This window comes from Tachypleus tridentatus, chromosome 7 (assembly GCF_004210375.1).
Source record: "Tachypleus tridentatus isolate NWPU-2018 chromosome 7, ASM421037v1, whole genome shotgun sequence".
Lineage (NCBI taxonomy): Eukaryota > Metazoa > Arthropoda > Merostomata > Xiphosura > Limulidae > Tachypleus > Tachypleus tridentatus.
The window spans coordinates 157281307-157294477 of record NC_134831.1 but is presented as its reverse complement, the minus strand read 5'-3'; the positions used below and the strand labels follow the sequence as shown (position 1 = coordinate 157294477).

General features: G+C 31.3%; 1 protein-coding gene across 2 annotated transcripts in view; it reads left to right on the top strand.

Annotated features, from left to right (window-relative positions):
* LOC143256989 (tetratricopeptide repeat protein 38-like) overlaps window positions 1–13171 on the top strand; it is a 34919-nt gene that overhangs the window by 16290 nt on the left and 5458 nt on the right. For both annotated transcript variants that reach the window (XM_076515014.1, XM_076515013.1), the window contains exons 9-12: window positions 4421–4480; window positions 5203–5320; window positions 6695–6860; window positions 10738–10894. In XM_076515014.1, the coding sequence (XP_076371129.1) occupies window positions 4421–4480; window positions 5203–5320; window positions 6695–6860; window positions 10738–10894 (501 nt within the window). The remainder of the gene's footprint in view (window positions 1–4420; window positions 4481–5202; window positions 5321–6694; window positions 6861–10737; window positions 10895–13171) is intronic.

Genomic DNA, 13171 nt, shown 5'->3' with positions numbered 1-13171 from the left:
CTTTACAACAGTCTTTTTCAGATTAAACCTACAGTTTTTCTTTGGCTGTCTGGTTTCTGTATGGGTTGATGAGAAGAGTTGTTTTGGTTAAACTATGCATTGATTAGTCACAATTTTTAACCATCATTTTCTTTTATGTGGGACTGATTTATCAATGTATGGCCTTTGTGTCCCTGAGATCACAATTGCCTACATTTTGTTTTTGGTCCACCATTATGAATGTGTGAGGCAGCACCATTTTAGATGTATTTTTTAAGATTTTTTACCCATGACATGGGAGAATGTCATTGATGATGGTTACACTGTCCAACTTGATTGTATTTTTAATGTTTTAAGAGCCAGTGATCTTTTTCCAATATATTAAAGTATTTTATCTACCTTTTGGCATTGTCTCATTTTTATTTTATTTTATTTATTTTTATATTTTGTTGAATGTTACTTGGAGCATTCTTTGCTGATTGTTTGGCATATATAGACTAATTTCTTGCACCATAAACTTCCAAACAAACAATCAAACCAATTATTTTTTTCACTGTGTACATCAGTACAATCCACTCTTTCTGAGCTCAACTTGAGTAAAATTAGATAACTTTCTCATGGAACATAAGTTCACTTGTTGCACAATCAAATTGAATGATAAACTGCAGTTATCCATCCTACAGATACTGTTTCAAATTCAAGGTTGGAGACAAATACTATTATTCTGTAAATGAAACTTTTTAGAATTAGCTAGATATTTAAATTTCCTCTGTTCCCCGTTAGTACAGCGGTATGTCTCTGGATTTACAATGCTAAAATCAGGGGTTCAATTCCCCTCGATGGGCTCAGCAGATAGCCCAATGTGGCTTTGCTATAAGATAACACACAAACACACAGATTTCCTCTAATGCCTAATCAGTTGTTATTTGCAAGAACAAAAGCAGTATTAGCTAGTCACAATGGTGGTTTCAAACAAAGGGATTACAATATTGCAAAGTTCACTAGAGCCTTCACCACTCCTGTTTGGACTAGGAGAGTAGCATCTTGCCCAAGGATTTTTATCGTCACATACAAGCTCCACCCCACCTTGACAGACCTTGTATTGTTAGGGTAGAGAAAATAACAGACAAAATATAAAGTCTCACTGAAAACAAAATCTGAAATGTGTTTAGTATGATAAAGCACAATTTTTTTTTTACAGCAAGTTTGTGTTCATTCATACAGCATTTTACCTTACAAATTGTGTGATCTATATAGACACTGCTGCATTCACACATCATTTTATAAATTACATTTTGGTCAGAGGTTATCTTCCAATAAAGGAAGGTCACAAATTTTGTTATGAAGTCTGTAAGTAGTTTGTCAGTCCATATAGCTAGAAAAGATTTCCTGTTTGCATTCAGATCTTTTGAAAAGAACATAAGGAAATAACTTTTTGTGTAAATACTTGAAAATGACATGAGATCAGGCAATTTCATTTTATAGTTTATTTTGTTAAAAGAAGTATCAGTGACTATTGGAACACTTATGTATCTATGGTCACATTTAAAATAGTTGATTTCATTAAAAATGTGATCAACAATGTACAGAACTTGAAGTGCCTTGTAAGTTAAATTATTGAGCAACATTTTGAGAAGGGTGAAAGTAGCTGCAAAAGGTTTCCATAAAATTCAACTTTTTTAGGGAAAAGAATTTCTAGCTATTAAACGATCTTACAAAAGACTGCTGATTATTTATTTTCAGTTATAAATTTAGTGTTATCATGTGTATTGTTTAAGTGTTATAAACATTCTTGTAATTTTACCATGATTGAGAATAATGTGAATCTGTCATTCACATATCTCAACCAAATTTTTTGACAGTTGGGTATTTGTAATAGTTTGAAAACTATCCATGAAAATATTACAATGTAATGTGAAGAAAGGACATCTTTTAGACAATTCTTGAATTTCAAAATAGAAATTCTTCATAACTTGATAAAAGAAGGATTATAATACAGTTTTTGTCCAGTTTATTATATTGTTTATTTCAAATGAAATTTTATTCTGAATTTACCTGTCTTCAAAACAGCTAATGGGTTCATTTACATGGAAGTGAATATGGATTAAATATCTGAATAAATCATAATATCTTTATGAGATAGGTTTAAATACTGAATCTGCTTAATAAAGTTTGTTGAATTTTTCATGCAGTGTTTATGTGAATAATGAAAAAACGTATCAGCTGTATATTTGGCAGTAAATGAATGTGTTACTATCAGAAAGAGCTAGGCAATAAAGAACAATGTATTTATATGTTTTAGTTAGTGTATGAAACTTGAACAAAACTAGATAGTGGTAATTAAGAAGTTTGATTAGAGGTTAAGGTAATGCATTATTTCAATTTCTTTGTGATAAATGTTAGTAGAGTTTCTATTTAACAATTTATGTGGACTATCTACTGTTAGGGATTAGAGTAACACATTATTTCAAAAGCTTCTAACTTTTTCATGATAAGTGTTAGGGGAGTTTCTATTTAACAATTTATATGAACCATCTGTTATTAGTGATTGGGATAACACATTACTTGAAAAGTGTTCAAACTTTTTGTGTTAAGTGTTAGTGAAGTTCTTATTTAAAAACTTATATGGACCATCTATTGACAAGTTATTAATCCCTTTCTTTAGAATAACTCTTATTTATTATGGTGATTTAGCCACTTTTGTCAGCTTTGGTTATGGAAATGCCTTTCTTGTATCTGAAAGCCTTAAACTCAAGCATTTCATTTTTCATAAAATTATATTTCCCATTAGCATAATTGTCAATGATGAGGCTTTATTTTAGTTTTAGTTGTAGATTGTTATTAAGTAGAAATTTTCACAAATGGCTGTCTGTGATCTACCAAATACAGGTATTGAAACCCAGTTTTTTAGCAGTGTTAGCCTGCAGTTATACCACTGTGCTACTGGAGGTTCTAGTTTGAGATCAGAGGGAAAGTTTATTTTAGTTAAACTTAATAAACAGGATAACATTCTGTGTAATGTTAGGAACATGTTTATTTATATACAAATTGTATTCTCTCCTTAATATCTTTAAACTGGTCTTCAGTTATTTGATGATTGGATAAATGTATAACTTTTGGAGATAAAAATTATGTATTCATTATTTTTATTATATTTGTACCCAAAATTAACATGTGACTTATACAAGATATAAGGCTTCTTCTGTAGTTTTTATTTTATGTTCAAAGCAACCTTTTGTTTTCTGAGTAAGGCCATAATTATAAGGGAATAGATCCACTTCTTTAAGATGTAAGTTATAAATTTCATTTCTAATTTAGATATATAGTTTCATTTCTGTACTTTGTTTCTCAGAAGGCTCATTGAAGTGTAATAGATAATGCATTTGGTATATTTATTAATCATACTATTACTTTTTAAAGAAATACAGCTCAGAACTAAACTCTCTATAGTTTGCTAAGAAACTAAGACAATCTCTAATTTCTATCTTTGTTCACATAAATACTTTTAATTTTTCTAATTATAAACTTATTCTAAAGAGGGCCTTAATATTATCTCTAAGCATTTGAGTGTGTTAAATTTTTCTGTTGGTAGCCTTATATTTAAAACTAATGAACTAGCTATCAAAGGTACTATTTCAATTTTTTTTAATGAAAATTCCATCCTTCTTTCAGCCAAAATTGCTACCACCATCTTTGATTTTTACTAAATCCAATGTATTCGTAAACATTAGTTTTATATCTTAAGATATTTATTGCTCATTCTTCCTGTGATGAACAAGAAAATTGTTAAACTGAATTAACCTCAAGTCATTTTAATTAGAATCATTGATTGCATCTGGAATAGTGTTAGTATTGCTTTTCTCATCATTTTTATTTAATGTTCATGCTTCAACTGATGTGATGATGGAAAAAGAAGAAAAAAAACATTGACTATCTGCTGGTTACTGCAAAATAAATGTGCTTCTGGAAGAATAAAAATAAATGTTAGTAGAGCTGGATGCAAGTTCACAAGAAGTTACCTAAAACAAGTATAATGAATATTTGTTGTGGTTCTTTATTGCATATTAACCTATTAGAAATTGTGTTTCTGAACATCACATATCTGAAATTCAGTAGCATCAGGCCCTTGGCTCACCCTGTTGACACACTGTCTGCTCCTTTACTAGTTTATAGTGTTTCCTTCAGGGTTCATCTTGTGTTGTTTGCTTGTCTGTATGTGTGTAAAATTTAAACCCACATGTATTAGTGCTTCTACTCTTCAGTCAATTAATTATTTGATTTTGATTTTGGTTAATAAATTAATAACTCCTTTTATGTTAATTTTAGCCATTTTTAATATAGTCTTTTATAACCTGAATTATGGAATTGGCATTATGTTACATCAGTATTAAGTTTATTTATTCTGTCATTACATTAATACTTGTTTGATTTTTGAATTTAGCCAAGCAACTTATTGGCTTGTCACAATTTCTGGCATTGGGCACTCTATCACATTGAAAAGGTTTGTAGTAGCAAAGCATCAAAGTTTAAATTAGTACTAAATGTGAATGGGTTCTGTATAAAGATGTTAATTGTATAGAAAGTGCAGATTTATTTATAAGTTTAGACACTAAAGTTTTATATCTTTGTTCTGGTGTTTGACTACATTTTCAAAATTATAAAGAAATTGGCTAATTCACGTAAATTTTGTGTTTGAACAAATGCGGTTGTTTTGTTCAATAATTTCACTGTCTATTTAACAGATAAGATTTAAAGAAAAGTTGATGTATTAGCTCAAAATAACATTTACTTTAAAAACTATTTGTAATCATAAAAGCTTAGTGATTAACATGGGAACTGAAGAAAATGGCATAGGCATTGAAAAATTATAAAAGGTTGAGATGACAGTATACATTTCATATGGAACTGCCTTAGTGAGTACTTAAGGTATGTATCAGTATAACAATTAAAATTATTTTGTTTTGAAATTAATTGTGTTGAAAATGTCATCTATGAACCATGTAGAAGGCAGGAACAATCTACAGAAATCTACTTAATTACCATAAGAGTTAAAAAAAAGTGTGATTGCATTAAATAGTATGAAAAAAACAACTGAATTTGTTTTTATATTTCAAATTATTTATCTTCATCATTTGTAAAGCACATACATATGCTTAGGAGTATATAAGAAAAACTAGCCTTGTGTACATATTAATATTATGTTTGTGTATTGTTTACCATTAGGGAGAATTCGAAGCAGCATTGGATATCTTTGACACACAGGTTGGGAAGAGAGTGCATTCTGGATCATTACTGGACATTATTGATGCTAATTCTCTTTTGTATCGATTGGAATTAGAAGGTACATAGGTTATTTTATTCTCTATTTCTTTTTATTAAAGAATGTTGCTACAGCTTCAGTAGGGCTTTTTAAAATAGTTAATTTTTACTTTTTCTGCTTTTAATATAATTAAAACTTAATTATGGAGACTAAAAAGTTGATGGACCCTTTTGTTGAGGCCAAGACATTATATTCTGACTAAAATAGGTATAGATGTAGTATGTATATCAAATGCTAATCTTATTGAAACTTTCTTTTTAGTTTGTATTAACACTACAAATATAAATGGATGTTTGTTCAGTTTAATCTAACTACTGATGTGAATACTACTTGGATAATAAATTGAAAGTAAGTTTAACTTCCAAAATGATTCTACCTCTTTTTCACCCAAAGCTATCTTCACCTTGAGATGTACCCTAAACATTACTAAAAATGTTATCACTAACAGGGTACTTGTCTTTTACAATTCTGTTTTTGTGCCATTTCAGAAGGTGTTGAACATGTGACTACCCTCCACCAATCATACTTTTCCATTTACACTAGAGCAGGTAACTTTCTTTAGGACAGTCATCACTTTCCCAATTGGAAATTTAGTGTATCGACATTTCAACTCTATTCGTGTGACTACAAAAATTTGATTATGGTTGATCACTAACTTGTATCAGTTTCAATGATTTGTGTTCGACTTCCATTGTTTCTACTCATTTGTTTTATATATATATATATCACATATATATATATATATGTTTTCCAAATTCTGATTTAGTCATAGGAATTCAATATTTAATATAGTGAGATTCCTGCAAAAGTGGATAGTGGTTCTAAGATGAGTCACAAAGTTTTAGGGTCAACAGTATCCACTGGGGAAACACAGTCAAAGCAGTTTCTCTCCATTTTATTAAATACAATCATGCCTTCACTGGTCCCTCCATCTTTGCAGTGTGAAATTTTAGCTTTGAGTGAATAAAAGTAGCCATTTCAGAACTTAACATTTCTTTTACACTGAAAACAATTACCTCTTTCCACCTTTCTTTCCCACAGATGTGTCAGTGTTTCTAGTTTGTACCTGCCAATTCTTGAAAGTGAGGATTTTGCTAGAATAGTATAAATGGTGCAGTATGATTGGTGGAAGGTAGTCACATGATCAGCACGTTTTGAAATTATGCAATGCAAAATGAAGGAGTATAAACAATGCTTAGAGAGCAAACCAAAGTTGAGATAGGTACTTACTACAAGATAGTTGTAGTCAGTACCTATCAGAAATACATATTCAAAGTAAGAAAATGTTAAATTTCACCTTCGATATTCATTTTACCCAATGCACAAAACATTTGTTTAAAAATATGGCATAGGTGTATCTTATGGATTAAAAATTAATTTATTTGTTACTTACAGGAGCTCAAGTAAAAGACAAATGGCAAGAAGTTTTTGAAATATGTTGCACACACATTGAGGACCATGTTTTAGCTTTCAATGATGCTCATATTTTTATGTCTTGTCTGAGAGCCAAAAATGAAAATGCAAAAATGCAGCTGATGAATTCTCTTGATGAATTTGTAAGGTAAATCAGATTTTACAATTTACTGTTATGAATTAAATTCTCAAAGATTTATCATAAATATAATTTGTAAGCAAAGGTTGCTGCTTTATGTGTGAAATAATAAGTAACAGGTCATAGATAAATATTTTGTGTCACATGGTTGTATAAAAATTAATTTTCATCTTCCAATATTAATAAGTAGTATTCACATTGCAGTGTTTCATCCTTAGGCCCATAATAAGCACTTAACAGTTAATTTGGTCTCTGTAATTGACAAATGTACTCTTAACTCTGAAAGATAGTGAACTGAAATCCTATTAGTTATGGTAATGAGAGCTGTCTTTTATACTTGAAGTTACATTTAGAAGTCTTTGAAATTGCTCAGTCTACCATGGCATGCTCATATTACAAACAACACTTTGATCTGTCCCTCTTGTGTGTAGAATCTGTCCCAAGTTTGTGGCCACAGGCATTTATATTTTTCTAGTATTGCACTATATGTAACTACATGAAACTGACACTATTTTACAAACAACTAGCTATGCTACTTGTGTTATTCACAGGCAGCTCAAAAACTGTTATATTTAATTATATAATAATGCAATGCATGATTCTTTCAGCTTCTTGATTATCTGTTTTCCCTCTTCACAGTTTGTGCCACTTCTATTCCAACATATTAGTTTGTCATTTAATTCCTTTATATCTTGAGAACTTAATATTTCCTGCTTAAGCCTTGTTCTTTTCCATCAGCTCTGAGGTAAGTTCTGTTTAAAAAGAAGTTTAATAATAAAAAAACTAAAATGGTAAAATAACATTTTGAAATGATAAAAGTAACTCATCCTTTAGTATTTATCATCACATTCTAGGTTTCTAGTCTTTTGGAGCCATTAACAGGCTAATGAAAAACTAAATAGGAAAGTCAAAATGTTGTAGTCTGCTTATCAATAAAAGTGTTAATACCCATACCAGCTGTTCCGAGATACATTTTTATTTCAGGTGTGTTTCTCGTCATCAAGAAATTCACAAACTGTTGTAGTGCAAGGTTCTTAAACTTTTCAGGTATATATGTGCTAAAATCTCTTCCATTACACCACTACTTTTTTTGATTACATGTATCTACAAATTTAAACTTCATAAAAGTTGTTTTCAGTTTAATAACAGGTCTTCCATAACTCAGCTGTGCAAATTTTTTTTTACAAACCAAGAAGAAGAACACTTGTTTAGATTAAATTATTATTTCATTTACCACAATCCATATTTTTAATATTATGGTCTTTTTAATAAAAATACAAACTAAAAAATGAGAAGAGCACTGATGTCAAACGAATGTGCATCCTTTTTCATCCTAATTTTTTTTTGTGTGACATATGCATGTTTTAGTCCCAAAACTATGTGTTGTGGTCTTTCTTTTATGTACGACAACTGAAGCATTACATTTCAATTACTAGCAGTAAGTAGCCATCATGATACCTCCTCTCCATTTTTCTAATGACTGGATAAAACCTTTTCCTTTGTTCTTTATTGATTACACCAAGATTTTCTGGAAAATACTCAGTGCATGAATATAAGGAATAAACTTTTTCGCTAATGTTATAACCCAACTCTTTGAATTTGTGGAGCATGTTCTTGACAATATTTTCATAACTTGGGTCAGTATTGTTCCTTAAACATTGTCACTGACATCATTAAATGCAATCTGTGTTGTTATTTGATTGTTTTTAACTTTACTCACGGTCCTTTCCAACTGTTCATCTAAGAGTCAGTTACCTAATATGAGGCCCAATAAAAATTACCTATCTGTGTTTTGTTTGTTAAAAGCTGGGAATTGCCCATATAGATACTTAACACAATTGTCATACTTGTCTAAGGTTTTCACAGACTGCTTCATCCAGCCTAGTTTTAAGTGAAGTGGAGGTCATAGAACTTTCTTTGTATGAACAAAATTGTTGCATTAAATATGCTTCAATCCTGATACGAGACTGACTCTGCATGGCCATTGCTTCTTTATCCAGTGCTAATTTTGTGGTCTTTTGTTCCAAAACACGTGGAAACTTTATAACCAGATTTTGACCCAACAATATGTAAATGACTTTTAAGTCCTCACAAAGCAGCCAATCTTGTTCTTTGTATTTTATATTATTGAGAAGTTGCTCATTATTTTTGTATGTTTCTTTTAGTTTATTACAGGTGAAGTGAATGAGCAGTATATTAATGCATATATATGTTGCAATTGTGAAGGAGAGCACTTTTTAAACTTTTTTGGAGTAATCAATGAACAACTTCCATTCACGTGGTTCACAAACTGCAGCTCCTAGCATGGTATTAATTCAGCATTATTGTTGCAATAAACCAGTGAACTTTCTTGTAAAAAAAGTGCAGTATTAACTCTTTCTCACAATTTCCGTACCAATAAAATGATGTCCCTGGAGTTCTTATCCCAGAAACTCTGAAGATTTCTTTAAAAGGCCCATGTCTCTCACCAAATCATTAAGTTCACCTTGTGTGAACAGTTGTGGTTCACCAGACATTTCAGGTTGAAAACAGTTCCTGTCATCATTTTTATAGACATCTGATTTGTAATTTGACTTTCTGGTGGCATAGGTACAGATACACGAGCAACAGGTTTTATAGCAGATCAAATATTTGGATAAGAAATTTCCTTTTTATTTTAATTGCTGTAAGCTTTTCACATTTCGCAAGCAAAAATAACAACATCTCTGTGGTTTCTTGCTCACACCAGAACATTGGAATTCTAAAACACAGTAACTTTTACTTTTAGTCCATTGCCTCAACTATTTGATACAGTCTTTGTGCAGAGCCCTTAATTTGTCTTGTTTGCCATGTTTTATATGTATAATACCCTTTTTAACAAATTTTATGATGTTTTGCCTTTGTTTTTTTACAGCAAATTTACCACAAATATAACATCATATGTTTGGGTCATTACACAATCTATTGTTGCCATAGGGATAAATAACTGTTATTGAAAAGAAAATTATGATGTCAAAGTACATACAGAAGCAAATACTATCTAGAAATGACATGTCTGTTTATGTACTAGTGATGTGTTTCTCACAAGTTATAGAATGGTCAATGAGATTCTCACGTTGCAACTGGTTTAAAGAAATTTATAGCTAGTGGTTGTCAACATTTTAAGCATAGCATAATGTGACCTAATTTTAGTGAAAATGATTCACATTTGTAAAAGTACATATGATGTTTTGTGAAAAATCTTAGCGTGGTGGAGAAAAATGGATATCATTTTTTAATTCAGTGTACAGGAATTATTTCTAGAACATGTAAAAGTTTCAAGACAGTAAAAGTATTTGCAGACCCATGTTAGGTTTATGTAACCCACCTACTGTTTAACTTGCTTGGTAATTATTGAAAACAGTCCATATTATCAAGTTACCTCAATATATGTACAGTTTCTATAATAATTTTAATCATCTTCATGATAGTTGCTTATATAGAATAACCAGAAGTAGAAAACTGAAAAGACTGGATATTTGTCTACAAATGAAGTAAAAGATATAGTTCAAAAGAACCATTGATCGATATCTTTTCCAAGATGGCTTTCTTAGATTTTTTAAAAATTTCACTATAGCTACTACATGCAGTATTATTTATTTAAGTTTATTAAGAAAAAATATCATGGCAAACTTTTACATGTGAATAAAATAGGTTATAGAATTCTCTGAGTGTCAATTATAATTTATCAATACAGTGGTGGCCACACTGTTTTTTGTTTTTTTAATTTAGTAGGTGTTTTTTTATTGCTACATTAACTGTTTTTATAAATGTGACATAATCAGTGATTGTTTTGAGAAGAAGTAGATTTTGTATGAAATAAAAGGCACTGTTTTATTTGTTTGTTTAAAACATTTATTTTATATAGAAAATGTAAGGGAATCAATTCCAGAGTTTCTGCTAAAGTAGGAAATAAAATCATCCAAGCTCTGCTCGCTTATGATGAAGAAAGATATGAAGATGTAGTTTCACTGCTTCATCCTATACGATATGAGATTGTTGAGATTGGTGGAAGTAATGCTCAGGTAGGTTCATCTTTTACAGCAGAGTTTAAGATTATTCTTGTATTAGAGATTAGTTGATATGATGTTAGTATTATTTACTGTAGTAATGGTGTAATTTCAGCATACTGTAGTCCGACTAACTGTAGTTGTAAGTTATCATAGAGATAAGAAAATATTTTACAGGTAACTTGATATAGGCACCAATGTGTAAAACAAGTATTAATTTTCATTAAATTCCTAGGTATCAAAACATAGCAAAACATTTGACTGAAGATATTAAATTTTGGAATATAAAACATTAAAGTAATATTTACCTATCATTTATTTTTTGAAACTGTTTTAGTAATATTAGATTATTTTCAAACTAAGTGTTTAGAACCTATTATCTGTTCTTATGGTCATAAGAAAAAATTTTATAGGTAACTTGATGATACCAAATGTAAGAAGTTTAAAAATTTTGCATTAGTTATTCTTTGATAGATTGTTTAGGCAGGGTATTCATGGTGAAACTTTATAGAACAAACATCAACTGCCTGTTGTGGAGAAACAAGTGTAGAGGACAATGTTTCGAAAGTCATCCTTTACACTTGTGTCTTCACAACAGGCAGTTACTGTCCATTCTACAAAGTTTGCATTATTTGTTTCAATGTAAACAATCAAGTTATTTTCTTAAAATGATCATATTTTTAATATATTCATATTCGCAGCTCAAAGTAATGTCCTAGATACAGCCTTACTACATTATTATATGAAATATCTTAGTAATGTAAAAATTACAATAATAACTTATTAGTTCTGTTACTGTGATTTGATGTAAGTATTTTAGATTTGTTGTTTCAGAAATATATTTATAAACTATACTGTAACAATTTAAGTAGGTTCATGAATGTTGTTTATTTTATCACAATCTATCCCTTTGGTGTGGATTCCTGTACGGAGTGAGGGGACCTCCCAGGGAAGGTTTTATTCTTTTAGTTTACCTCCTCTGGGATCTAAACATCCACCCACATGTTTGCTGTGCATTGTGACCCAGGAAGGGAAGGAGAAGATCCTAGTGGTTGAGGGGTCCAACCCTAACATATCACTTTGGCCTTGGTTTTCTATTGACAGGCAGCCTTGGGGTGGCCCCCTTGTGTCAATCAGCTGATCCGCTTGTTCTAGGGTTAATACCTGTCTTGTATGTTCTAAACAGGTGTTGTGGACATTGTACCTGATGCTGGTGTTTGGATATAATGCTCACGAAATCCTGGTGTTGCTGCAGTGTCTTTGTTTGATATTGCAGTGAGTCCCCTTGTAGGGCTTCATGGTGGGTGGGGTCAGTGGGCACTGAAATATTCCTTTTTTTATTATGGATTCTCCAAATAAAATAATGAAAAAACAGTCCATAGGTAAACAACCATGTCTTGAAGATTCTAAGCAGCAATCTTCAACATCTGCAACAACTGTTGTACCTCATTTACTTATTCTACATTCTCTTTCAGACAAACCTTTAGGGCAAATGTCTTTTTCATTCAGAAGGGACTAGGGGACTTGCTGGCTCTCCAAAGTCAGTAAAGAAGCTTCAGTCTATTGAGATATTGATGGAAACATTCACATCTGAACACAGTGAACTCCTCTTGCATTCAAAGAAAATTGGGGAAAAAGCTACTGAGGTTATGCCTCGTGCTACTTTGAATTCATCACGAGTTATTGTTGAGAGGTATTTGAAGAATATCCCCGAGTCAGAGATTCTCACTGGTTTCTCCACCCAAGTAGTTTCTGCAGTTTAGTGTATCTTTATTCACAAAGATGGAGCTACGATGCTGACCAATGTCCTCATTCTGACATTTACATCACCATGTCCACCTGCCACCATCAAGGCAGGTTATCTTAATTGCAGGGTATAGCCATACATTCCAAATCCTCTCAGATGTTTCCAGTGTCAGTAGTTTGATCATTCAAAGATGTCATGTTGTGGTTTTTTAACATGTGCTCATTGCAGTGGCAAGGACCACAATGCCTATTAGTGTGAAACAGACCCTCAATGCTTCAGTTGCAATGGCTCTCACCCATCCTACTTTCATTCTTGCCCTAAATGGTTGGAAGAAAAGGAGGTGCAGTGTTTGAAAATGATTCATAACATTACTTATCTGAGCCTCAAAAGTTGCTGTCCACCACTTCATCTCAGATATATGCTGCTGCACTTCGTTCCACTGCTATAGTGGGAGTGCAGATGGATTTCTCTGTCCCTCCAGTAGAATTGCTCTCAAACCAAATGAAAAGTCTTTTGACCTCCATGGTTAAAATATTAATGAACAA